Raw genomic sequence first — 13543 nt, 5'->3', positions numbered from 1 at the left:
TTTAGTAGCATAAACATTCACAATCCCACTGAGATTTAATGACTCATAACTCCCCGTGTTCATTTCATATCTAGAGATGGTCTGGTTATGCTCCCACACAAATGAGAACTAGAAAGTGCTGGATTTGAGGAAAATTTATCTAGTTCTGTTCAGATTAACAGAATAGAGCAGAGAGTTTACATTCAGAAACCATTTGTATTCTCTCTTTAAAAATTTAGTGCAACTCAAACTCTTCGCAGACACAACCATAAATAGGAAGGTGGTGGGAGGGGAGGACAAGAAAAACAATGGGCTTTCATTTCCTGTTTCACAAGCTTCTCCAACATATTTGAAATGGATTTTTTTGCATCTCTGGGGTACAGGGGAACTGAGTGAGATGTGAAAGTTCCCCTTTCAACAGAGAGAAGTTCAGAGAAAGTGTGAAAGTCAACTGCACTCTCCTAGCCCTCTTATCATGTCCAAAATGTCTCTTGTTTTGAATGCAAAACACCAAAACTACAACATAAACCTTGCGGCAATACAATGGGTTTTGAAAAAGTGAACCACATAAATTTGAATCCCGGTGATTTTAAACTTACAAAGGATGAACACAATCATGATATCGTAACAGATAAAGCATAATCTAAATTAAGTGAATGTAGTTCAGAACTTGTCCTTCAGAACATATCTTAAGAAATGCCTTGCAGGATCAGATCAAGGTTCAACTAGTCCAGCAGAATTTGCAAGAAACTCGGCCACCGGTAGGTTGATATGTGCACCCAGATCATGATCTTCCTTGTATCTACCCCTTGTCCTGGAGCAGCCCAAACATTTATGGTAGTAGATCAACCAGTTAAATGCTACTATAAATGCAATCAGATTTGAGCCGGTGATCGGATTTACATTAAATATAGATTACATATTACTTACACTTAGATACCGTGAATCCAATTCTACTTTCTGCTCCAGTTGTGTTAACAGCTCATTGTGGAAGGACTTCAGCTGAGAACCAAACAGAATAGAGGGGGGAGAGATAACATTTTTAACAATATCAGTATGTGAATACGAGAAAGCATGCCGTGAAGGGCAACTAATCCACATGGGACCTTTGCATGTGGGCATGTGTACACAAAACAGAACGTGAACCAGTACAATAATATAATATGTAGGACAAAGAAGCACCAGAACACCAAGCCAGCTCTGAGAAGACAGGTGTATTTTATTTATTTCACAACAATTATATGCCACTTGACTGTAATAAAACCTCAAAGCTGTTCACAAGAAGAACAGAACAGTAAAATTATCAGTTAAAATAAAGCAGTTTTTTAAAAATGTAAAAGCACAGTAAAGAAGCAACGAGCAGTTATAGGACATGGGGTGTACCTGCAACAACATAAATCAAGTGGAAATGCCTATATTTTCCCCCTGAATAAAATATGAGGGAAGTTTACCTGCCTTGCTGCAGCAAAGAGCTTTCCTGGCACTGCATGAAATCAATCGGTCAAGCAAAAATCTTGGTCCACAATCAGGTTTTTCCCCCTGCAGCTTCAATTATTTCTCTGACATTGCTGAGGCCAGCATATGATTTATGATTTTGTTTGCCTCGTGGCTTATTCAACAGGGGGCCTTATTCTTATTTAAAGGACTTGGCAACTATTTCACAACAGATGTATTTTAGATCCACGTGTATCAAACAGACTGCCTCTTGGCCAGCCTCTGTAAAAGGGACATGTCAACAGGAAGTAAAGTGCTTACCATCTCTTCCAACTGATTCTGAATCTGTCTGTGGACTTCGGCCATTTGGAACAGAACCTCCCCTAAAAAAGGGCAAAGACAAAACAGGGAGACCAAAGGAGACGTTTTTAGAGACCTTTCTGCATCAACCTTCTCTCTCTTCCCTTTCCCCTCAAACTACAAACCTGCAGTTGTTTTTATTTTTAAAAATCACTTCAGTTTTGCTGGTGCCTGAGGAAGGAACACTTCTTTCGGAGACTCATTTAAGACTAACTCAGTTTACACATACAATACGTGCTACCCCAGAATACATGGTCAGTTAGGCAGAGTTAGGCAAAAAATTGACATCCAGCACCTTACAGTCTGCTTCTCTCTTTGGCTGTGTCTATCTCTCACCAGGAGATAGTTATTCTTTCTCAAAAGTGTATTATGAAAGGTTGAGCACCTTGTGTATTATAAAAGATTTGTCTTTACATGCAAAAAATAATAAAGCATTTAAATAGAGAATACAGAAATGATAGAATAAGACGAATTATCAATGGTTCTTGGGTATACTAAAAGTTGTGTGCACGTTTCAACAGTCTTCGTTGAAGGCTTTGCGCTGATTGACAAATCCTTCGTGCAGACAACAAGCCAACTCAAGTTTTCTGCAAGCTTATTTATTTCCCTAGAGACCCTCATTCAGCAACAGATGAATTTCCTTAGAGACTCTGTGAACATTGCTCCCACTTCCAGAACAAAAGAAGAAGCACAAATGCAATCTTTTAAAAGATTTTATTTGCTAAACAAGTGGCACTTCCCCCAAACTGGTAGGAGCATATTTCACACCAATTGGCTGCTCAGCAGTAGTAGCCTTGCTTTCAAATAACATGCTATGTGGACATTTCCAAGCCCATTGGTTAGTGGCAGCTTGCTAATTATACTCCAGATTATTGGGTGGGGGGGACCTAAAGCAACAGCAGCATAATACCTTTATTAGGACCAGGGGTTGTTTTTGTTTTTTTTTAAAGGTTCTTTTAGGTTCACCACAACTCTTCTTCAGGTTGCATATTAAGCCCCCGACCCCAAAAAATCAAACGAAGGTGCAGAGTGTAGGTTTGCCATATTTCAATAAGTAAAAACCCAGGACACCCCATATATTGTTGAGCTTGATGCAATTCCCAAGTCTGCAGCTTGTAACAGACGTAAGATGGAACGGAGGAATTTTAGAGGATCGGCAGAATAAGTTAATGGAGTATGTGGAGTTAGCGATGCTGACTACAAAGATAAGAAACCATGATAAAACATACCATAAGAGAGGAATGGGAAAACTTTGGAGAACAGTTAAAGAATTTATTTATATATATATATTTATTGAATTTATATACCGCCCTATACCCTGAGGTCTCAGATTTATAACAGTTACATAAATCTCCAAGTAGCAGCTAAATCAATTAGAAGGTGTAGAAAGATACAGTGGTGCCCCGCAAGACGAATGCCTCGCAAGACGGAAAACCCGCAAGATGAAAGGGTTTTCCGTTTTCAGAGGTGCTTCGCAAGACGAATTTCTCTATGGGCTTGCTTCGCAAGACGAAAATGTCTTGCGATTCTTGAGGGGTTTTTTCGCTCCCCAACCCCTTTTTCTAAAGCGCTAAACTGCTAATAGCCTTTTAGCAGCTAATCCGCTAATCCCTTAAGCCTTTAATAGCGGTTAATAGCCCTTAAACTGCTAATAGCGCTAATCCGCTAATGGGCTTGCTTCGCAAGACGAAAAAACCACAAGACGAGGAGACTCGCGGAACGGATTCTTTTCGTCTTGCGAGGCACCGCTGTATGTAGCACAACTAAGAGTAAAAAGGAACCCATGGAGGGGTGTGGAAGTTGAATAACGTAGAAGGATAATGAAGAATAGTGTGAAATGGATGTACCAATTTATTGTTAAAGTAAGTAAGTAAGTAAGTAAGCAGGGTGTGTGTGTGTGTGTGTGTGTGTGTGTGTGTGTAAGTAAAGGGGGAATTTTAAAGGCAACTTAATTAGATTACCGTATTTTTTGCTCTATAAGATTCACTTTTCCCTCCTAAAAAGTAAGGGGAAATGTGTGTGCGTCTTATGGAGTGAATGCAGGCTGCGCAGCTATCCCAGAAGCCAGAACAGCAAGAGGAATCGCTGCTTTCGCTGCGCAGCAATCCCTCTTGTTGTTCTGGCTTCTGAGATTCAGAATATTTTTTTCTTGTTTTCCTCCTCCAAAAACTGGGTGCGTCTTATGGTCTGGTGCGTCTTATAGAGTGAAAAATACGGTATGTCATGCCTTGTACAAAAAGCTTGCATGTTGCAGCAAGGCATGCTGGGCTGAGGAAGCAATGGCGACTCTCCCTTCAAAAATCTAAGAGCCAACGGGTATTCAGCTCTCTCTATGGCACTAATTGGAACACACAGGTTCCTCTTAAGGCAGAGAATGGAAATAAATCAGAACCTGGTAGCCGTTATATTGACAAAGTTGCAGATTAATTAACGTGCGCCATCTATAAAAGGGTCCCATGTGCTCCAATTAGCACTAGAGGCGCATCAAAATAACGGCTGCCTTTTAATATTTTCAGAGGGAGGAAAAAACCTTTGCTCCTTTGCCCTGGTAGTTTCTGGTGCTATCCAATATCTTTTTGCAGTAGACATGCATTTTAAACTTTCTCCTTTTCCATCTTAAAGCTATTATTAATTTAGGCTGGATTTTTCATTAGACCCAACAATTCTCTCTCTCTCTCTCTCCTCCCACCACTTCACCCTTTTGTTATGTTGGTTAATATCCAGCCTGAAGAATAATTCTGGCTCTCTATTTTGTGACTTTTCCATTGATCCCAAGAAAAAATATTATGCTGCTGCTGTTCTTTTTATCCACCCCCGCCTGCCCACAAGCAACTCAACATGGATGGCTCCATTTTTATTTTTATTTGGTCCAGAACGATACGGTGGTTTGCAGTTTGGTGAAAATTGTGTTAAGTAAGAGGTGGTTCAGCGGAACTTAGACGTAGTGAACTTTCAGAAACATGCAGGTTTTAGAATAGCATACATTACGTTCTCATTTAGCTATATGGCCACATGCAGATCTCAATAGCAAACAACTTCTCAGCTCAACTCTACCCACTAGTTATCCACACTGTGTTGTTGCAAAAGGAAAGGAACTGTTGAAGTGCAAGATCATCCTGCTTCTGATTTGCTCAACTTCCCACACATCGTATCAAATTCTTTCCCCCCACTTATACCTCTCAAACTGCTTTGTGCTGATAAATCAGTTTAAACCAACTCAGGCAATTAGATCTGTTTTTGTATTTTCTTGCCCCTATAACAGTTTGAAAACTATATTAGAAGGCATTAAGAGTTGCCCAGGGCTACCTGCTGACACTTTGGAAGAACCAGACCTAGGATTCAGTATTTGAAAATGATTAATCAGTCGTTAAGAGCATGAATTTGATGGAACCTGACAACATGAATTTGACAAAACTCCAGGAGGCAGCGGAAGACAGGAGTGCCTGGCGTGCTCTGGTCCATGGGGTCATGAAGAGTCAGACACGAATAAACGACTAAACAACAACAGAGCATGAGACGCCTAATCTCAAGGTAACGGGTTCAAGACCCACGCAGGGCAAAAAAGATTCCTGCATTGCAGGGGTTGGACTAGAAGACGCAGGAGGGCCCTTCCAACTCGACAAGTCTGAGATTCTAATAATGGCACCTTGGGACACTCTTACTTAACAGTTCCCTAAAATTCAAAAAGTTACCATTATAACACAACCTTTTACTTGGCTACCTATGCTGAAAACTGCATTCTAAATTAACTACTGTGAGCTATTAGCTCCCAAAAGTTGGAGAGGGTGCAAAATGCATGTTTAAGACAGCACACCGGCTTTCAACTGAATGCCCCCCCCCCCAATCCCTGACACTAGAGGCAGTTTTTGCTCTCTACCAAGACACTGAAAATACCACATGGTAGATAAACAAGAGAACCAAGTAAATAGACAAAAACTCTCTGGGGAGGAAAATGCCAAAGGTTTATTCCTTTAAAACTACAAACAGCAACTGCTGATTACAAGAGTTGCACAGGGGATGTAAGAAAATGGTTTCACTACTGTATCTACATGAGGCAGTTTATTAGATCGTCATTTTGGAAACATGCCCTGTAATTTTATAAGCTTTCTTCAGTCAAGAAAGTTATTATTGTTAGTACTCAATACAGTATAGGATGCAATTTATGTTGTACAGCTATTCCAGCTTTGGAACCTGAAGCCATTGCAGCTCTGGCTGTGATCTTGCCAGAGCTGATAAAGATAATCGGGGTCAAATAGAGCCGCCATTTGGATGGAAGGCCCAAGTGACTATTGAATTAATACCGCGGTACAGAGAATTGTGGGAGTGCAGTGAAGCCGAGGGGGTCTTTGAAAGCTGCCTTATATGTCTCTTCCTTTTCTGCTTTAAAGAGGTATACTCCTCCACTTTCTGCCAAGTGAGGAAGTCAATTATAAAGGTAGTCAATCATGACAAGTCTAGGGAAGGGAGGATTATTCCACTGCTGCAGGGAATGGCTTCACCAGACTTGTGTCTCCTTCTGCCTTTTATTCCAACCTATTAAAAACCCCCTTTGGCCACGCAGCTTCCTACATCTAGTAGAACATGGTGCCCAAGCACGTGGAGCCACATGCCGGCCATGGGTGCATATGTCATAAGCCACATAGTGGTTTACTGAGCACAAGCAATGCACTCATACATACAGATCCACCATTCCCACTTTGCCACCCCTTGTGGCACAAGGTGGATAAACACGTCAGACAATTTTGAAGGTCCAAACCACAGCTTAGTTTTCTGCAAGAAACCACTAAGATCTGCCATAGGCAAACTCAGCCCTCCAGATGTTTTGGGACTACAACTCCCAACTCCCAGGTGTGGGGGATTCCCTGGTCCTGAATGGGGTAACTGTGCCCCTGAGGGACCAGGTGCGCAGCCTGGGAGTCATTTTGGACTCACAGCTATCCATGGAGGCACAGGTTAATTCTGTGTCCAGAGCAGCTGTCTACCAGCTCCACCTGGTGCGCAGGCTAAGACCCTACCTGCCCGCGGACTGTCTTGCCAGAGTGGTGCATGCTCTAATCTCCCGCTTGGACTACTGCAACACGCTCTACGTGGGGCTACCTTTGAAGGAAACTGCAATTAATCCAGAATGCGGCAGCTAGATTGGTGACTGGGAGTGGCCGCCGGGACCACATAACACCGGTTCTGAGAGATCTGCATTGGCTCCCAGTACGTTTCCAAGCACAATTCAAAGTGTTGGTGCTGACCTTTAAAGCCCTAAACGGCCTCGGTCCTGTATACCTGAAGGAGCGTCTCCACCCCCATCGTTCAGCCCGGACACTGAGATCCACCGCCGAGGGCCTTCTGGCGGTTCCCTCACTGCGAGAAGTAAGGTTACAGGGAACCAGGCAGAGGGCCTTCTCGGTAGTGGCGCTTGTCCTGTGGAATGCCCTCCCAGCAGATGTCAAAGCAATAAACAACTATTTTACTTTTAAAAGACAAGTGAAGGCAGCCCTCTTTAGGGAAGTTTTTAATGTCTGATGCTGTACTGTTTTTAATATTCACTTGGAAGCCGCCCAGAGTGGCTGGGGAAACCCAGCCAGATGGGCGGGGTATAAATAATAAATTATTATTATTATTATTATTATTATTATTATTATTATTATTATTATTATTACAGTACAATGTTAAGTGTAAGGCAGGTGGGTGTGCCAAATAGGGCTGGAGGCTCCTCACTTCTCATTCAGTGCAATACACACAAAAAGCATACCCATGTCTCTTAAGGGTGTGCACACAAACCTCTCACTGAAAAAAGAGGCAACTACTGTATTGTTATTACATTTATTAGCCGCTTTTTTTGACATGGCAACTCAAAGCGACTTAGCAATACATGCCAGTGAGTCAGCTGCTGTGAAAAAAGAGCCTGTCCTATTACCTGCAGAAAAGCAACCCTGGAGGTAGCCTTTCCCCATGCCCCTGTGAATATATGAAACCACAAAATAGGATTAAAACACAGAGTAGCTTGAACAAGTTGGGAAGAGAACTATACAGTCATTGTAACAACACCTGCACACTGCACACAAAACCTCCCTGTGCTCAGATTATCAGCAGAGGACCAACTGCAATAAAAGACACTATCCCAACCTTTCAACACGGCGCCCAAATATTGATGCAAACACAGGGATTACGAAGGCAACTTAATCTAGTCTGTCTTCCCTCGCATTTATCAGGATGAAGGGAACTCTGAGAAACATTTTGTGACAGTCATTGCCTTAAGGCAGTGAGCACTATGCATACCTAAAGCATTCCTCACAAATAGTTTTTGCCTAGCCTCCTCTGAAGTTTTCCAGCTGCTGAGATTCTGTAGCCTCCTTTGGCCAGAAGCAGCTTCAGCTTGTAGAATTGCTCTCCACTTTGAAGAGTTAAGTATGTGGGTCTTGAAACAGGAAAAACCTTGGCAAAGTCGAGGATGTGCTCGGAGGCAGAGTGCATGCTTTGAATGGAGGTGGTTCGTTTCCCAGAACCTCCAACAGTGTCCCTAGAAAGTCAAGGCCTTTGGGCATGGATAGTACCTAGGTTAGATGAACCAATTATCTTGGACTCAATGCAGGTTCATGCATTCTCATTCCACCTTGCTGCAAGGCAGCCTTCTATTATCTGAATAACTGTCCCATCCTTTGAGAATGTCACCAAGCCTGTAAAAACGACTTCTTCCGAACATTCAAGTTGTCACAAAATCTCACTAAGATGTTATAGGTTGGAGGGGCGACATACACACCTGCCGCTAAAGCCTAGAAATTAATAAATGGTAAGATTTTGATTACAGTGGTACCTCGGGTTACAAACACCTCGGGTTACAAACACTTTGGGTTACAGACTCCGCTAACCCGGAAGTAGTATCTTGGGTTAAGAACTTTACCTCAGGATGAGAACAGAAATCACACGGCGGCGGTGGCGGGGCAGGCCCCATTAGCTAAAGTGGTACCTCAGGTTAAGAACAGTTTCAGGTTAAGAACGGACCTCTGGAACTAATTAAGTATGTAACCAGAGGTACTGTATTTGGGATATGAGAAATACAAGCTGCAGAAGAATTCCTCAGCTATGCAAAACTATGCAAAACTCCTGGAACCCTCTGGAATCTTGTTACCGCTTGGCGGGGGTGGCGCAGCACCCAAGTTTTGTAACAATATTGACCCTTTGAAAAAGCTTATCTAAAGCAATAGTTTCCTAATTTGCAGCTTGTAATTTTTCTTCCTGGGCTTTGACTCGCACACTGTAGTTACAGGACGGCATATGAGGGAAACAAAATGAAGTTGTAAGTCATGTTATCTGCTTAGTATGAGCTTGAACATATCAAAGCCATCCTTAACTCTGGCTGTCACCCACTGCAATTAAGCATACCGTGTCTACATGCAGTGTATGGTTTCATGCATGAAAGGGAGGTCTGGGCAAAAAGGTTAAAGCCACAAAACCTACAGGAAATTGCTTTCTGGTTGAGATGCTAAATAAATGGGAAGTGACTGGTTCTTGTTGTCAGGAGAACAGCAATATAACTTAGGAAATTTTGCTGCATACTCCGCAGGAAAAAAAATGTCCAGCAACTTTCCCTTTCAAAATAACAAAGCAATACTGGCTTAATTTGTATACAAAGCAAAATACCAGCTTTAAGATCGCTTGAAGACTAGAAGTTTTGCAGACAAATCTTGAGAATTGTAGCTTTCATGTGAAATTATGTCCTGAGGCAATTACCCAGATTCTGCTTTCTGAAGCATAATTGCACCCATTGATGATTTGTGTGAATACGGACAGTTAGTATGGAGAACAGCTCTTATCTGTGTCCATTAAAACATTAAGTTAGTTGGACCTTTACAAAATCAGTAAAGAAACAACATATGTCCCTGCTTCAGAGTGTTTCCATTTTATCTCAGAAGAGGACCAGTGATAGGGAAAGTTCCTGTTCAGCCCACAGAAATCCTGTTCTAGATGTTCTTGGCACTGATAAATATTTTATTTAATTAATGGTATTTTTATACTGCCCTTCATGCAAATATATCTCAAGGTGGTTCACAATGAGAAATTACAATAAAGCACTATTACATAATTTGATTTAGAAAAGAAAAGATTTACAACCCAAAACAGGTGCATACAAGTCCGTACTAGTCAAGACTGCTAATGTAGAAATGGTGGTCAAGACTGAAGGTAGATCCTTTTCGAGCTAGTAAACAGAGTCAGATTCTTAAATGTAACTAACACATGTCACCATCATTGTTTTACCATGTCAGAAGATTAGCTTCTACAGAAAATTTTCTGAGTTCCAGTGATAGTTTACATACCTTGCTACTTGGGAACAGGGCGTTTGGAGCTAATAAAACTATTTTCAAGCCCAGCTGACCAGAAATGTAAAAAAAAAAAAAGTAAATAAATAAATATGTGGGTTGTATCCAACAAAGTCAACCTGTTAACACAAAGACCTCTGTGACAGGCCTTCCTCTTCCCTCTTCGCCTTGCCAAAAAGAAACATTGTGAGGCTTCCCTCAACCCTCCATAGCAGATTTGGGGAGCTGGGTGCAGGGGGGACATGGTTAAAGGGAAAAGTAGTCACTGTACTAACAACTTCACAGGATGAAACCCAGTACAGTATTTCTCTCTCTCCCCCTCTCTTTTTAAAAGGAGTTTTCAGAGACAAGTGTCTATCTCTAGTCTGGTAAAAAGATTTTTCGATGTACATTTTGACCAAAGAATCATTTCAAGCCTATATCAGCAAAAGGAAGTGGAAAATCCTGCCTGTTTTTCTAGTTGTTACCATTGCTAAAGTGCTCAAAATAATTATATCGCACATGTGCAAAATAGATTGTGCTTTCCGCCATGAAGATGTAGAGTGTGAGAGAGAATGCTGTGGACTCACTTTCCTATATGCAAGGGAGGCAAATTTACAAGGGTTTAATGCTAAGCAGCTCCACAGGTCTCGAGCAAATGCAGTCTACAAAAGCAAGGCCTTCAATCCAGGGGTGTAGAACCTGTGACTCCCCCAGATCTTTCTAGATCCCAGCTCCCATCAGTCCTAGCCAGCATGACCAATGGGCAGTGATGCTGGAAGTTGGAATTCAATAACATTTGGAGGGTTATAGGTTCCCCAACCATGCTGCAATCTGTCTGCTGGCTCCAAAACTTAGTACAGTTTTCTTGGCTTCATCCAGCAACTTGTTCTCCGGGAAGCTTATGTGCTTACGGTATCTTTCTCTCCATCTATTTTGGCCATGGCAGATGCCTCCTTGTACAAAAAGTCATACAACTCCTTTAATTCCATTGCCGCTTCTTCTCAAAAGGACCACAAAGTTTTCAGAGTAGCTTGGATCTTCTCTGTGTGTGGTGGACAACTCTCTCTTGTTGCCAGTATTAAAATAAGAATATACTGCCAGCCCAGTCAGCCTCTGTACATGGAAAAGTGAGAAGTGCCACCTTGTTGCTCCCTTCAGGTAGTAGAACGCCTTGGGCTGACTCTGCTACCATCCCGTGCTATATGTACCAGCACAGAACACCCCCTTCTCTTCCTGTGAACAGGTGTGTGTCATTCTGAACTTCTTCTGTGGTTTATTACTGTAGATGCATGAGAAAAGGTTGACATAACTTAAATAACTTAAATAGACACGAACTTGCTAGACACTGGAGCCAGCCCACGTGTCCTGAAAGCCATTCAAGGAACATCCTGAGCTTCTAATACCTTGCATAAAGGTCAGCCCATGTAGATCTAGCTACCCTTAAAATCGACTTAGCTTCTGAATGAATGCCATCAAAATAATGGTGGGATCACTTGGAGACATGAGGCAGACAAGGATAGCCAGTTTTTAAGCACTGCTCACTCGAATCATCTGCTTTCAACCTTTTATTAAGCAAAATGAATGGAATGGGAGGTAGGCAGGAAACCAGGATAAAATAAATAGCGCCAGAACTATGGAACTTCTCAGAAGTTCTCTCTCAAAGCACATTCTCTTCTCCATTAGAATGCATTGGCTAAAATTAGTACAGACCCCCCAAAAGTTCAATACTTAGTTAGCTTTTTCCAAACTCCAACAAATAAATTTACTCGGCGCTCTCAATGAACTCACACAGACTTTGCTTTAAAGACAGGTATATACCCTCCCCCACCTTCTCCATTTCTTAACTTGCTATCAGTGTGAGTTCTGCGGCAAAACTGCCACACTCACTTTTATGTAGGCTTAAGAGAATAGCTAAGGATTCTTTCACTCTTTAGATCAAGGTGTGTATGTTTTGCAGGATTTGCCGCTTGCTTAAATTGTATTCTTCCTGCCTGAATCATCATTTATATATTCCATCACTTCCATTTCATATAATAAATCCAGTTTTCTTTATTCCTTTTGTGGGCGTAAGGTTATGGGGTAAAACATATATTCATAATGGATGCATGTTATAACTCTAGCAAAAGATCCTGAACCTCTTGGCTTATGAATGTGTATGAATACACATTAGTGCCGGACACGCATGTGGGTTTAGACCAGGCTTCCTCAAACCCGGCCCTCCAGATGTTTTTGGCCTACAACTCCCATGATCCCTAGCTAGCAGGACCAGTGGCCAGGAATGATGGGAATTGTAGTCTCAAAACATCTGGAGGGCTGAGTTTGAGAAAGCCTGGTTTAGATACATACATGTAACATCCCTTTCAATTAAATGCACATATGAGAAGTCAACCTCGATCTTTAGAAGAAGTGTCTTTATCCAGACACAATTTGTATGGATGGGGAGGAGCAAATGGCCACAAGTCAAAGGTGGGCAGGTTACAAATAAAAGGTTATTGGAGATAAGCATGCAGTATTACTTATCGTATATTGCATTGTGTGATGACCTACCCTGAAACCTTGAGTGAAGGGCAGGATATAAATATTGCAAACGAATCTTATTTTCCAGGATACTTTAAAATCGTCCCAAAGGCTTATTCCCAACTTGGATTTCAGTTCACGTGCAATCAGATGCAATCATGTCCTAATTTATAGAGCTGAAGAGCCTCTATAAAGCAAATCAGCAATACTTTAGAGCTTTTGACATTTTAATGCATTTTTTAAAAAAAATAAACGAAGGCAAATTGATTTAAATATTGTAATTATTGGACTTCTGCATGAAGATCAATTCTATTTTCAACAAGCAGTATAAAAAGTTTTGGAAAAGTTTTCAATATTCATGAGGCTAGTCAGATCTAAAGGTTCAGGAAAAACAAAAGCAGCACACACAAATATAACACTACTGCAATGCCGCAATCGATGTTTTGATCAGCAAAAACTACAAACTATGCTTATCTACCTATGCATGCTAAGGGCAATTTCATATACTGTGGAAGCTCACAGGTACCAAATGGTTTTCCCCCTGAAATGTGCAAAATATATGCTACCCTCTCTTGCCTCGTCACACATTCCTGCACCTCTTTTAACAAAATCTATGATTCTGCATGAGAAATCCAACAAGTGAAAAAGACAGAAAAAGACAGTGACAGCTGAGCGTACAGTCAACATCAGCAAAACTGCATGAAAAACTGCTGCTGTGGACAAGACAAACAGGAGATGACAGAAACATCATTATGTAACCACACAGTGGTGGATACTTAACACAAATGGTAGTGTTCCTATAGTGCAGGGGTGGCCAATTCCCAAGAGACTGTGATCTACTTAGGTCAAAGGTTTTTTTTAAGGGTTTTAGTGGGGAAGGAGTAACAACCACTCACCAACAAATTGCTGGGGGTAAATCACTGAGTAAAATTTCAGTCTTCCATTCTGCAGATCATGCA

At 41.5% G+C, this 13543-nt stretch overlaps 1 protein-coding gene across 4 annotated transcripts in view; it reads right to left on the bottom strand.

Moving 5' to 3' along the window:
• The window catches only part of BAIAP2 (BAR/IMD domain containing adaptor protein 2), a 125180-nt gene that overhangs the window by 60554 nt on the left and 51083 nt on the right, over positions 1-13543 (bottom strand). For all 4 annotated transcript variants that reach the window (XM_083427624.1, XM_083427623.1, XM_083427625.1 and 1 more), the window contains exons 4-5: positions 1735-1796; positions 910-981 (exon numbers count right to left, since the gene is read on the bottom strand). In XM_083427624.1, the coding sequence (XP_083283750.1) occupies positions 910-981; positions 1735-1796 (134 nt within the window). The remainder of the gene's footprint in view (positions 1-909; positions 982-1734; positions 1797-13543) is intronic.

This window comes from Podarcis tiliguerta (genome assembly GCF_965153285.1).
Source record: "Podarcis tiliguerta genome assembly, chromosome: 2".
In the NCBI taxonomy this organism is placed as follows: Eukaryota; Metazoa; Chordata; class Lepidosauria; order Squamata; family Lacertidae; genus Podarcis; species Podarcis tiliguerta.
Note: the sequence above shows the minus strand (reverse complement) of the source record. Positions and strands in the feature narration are given on the sequence as shown.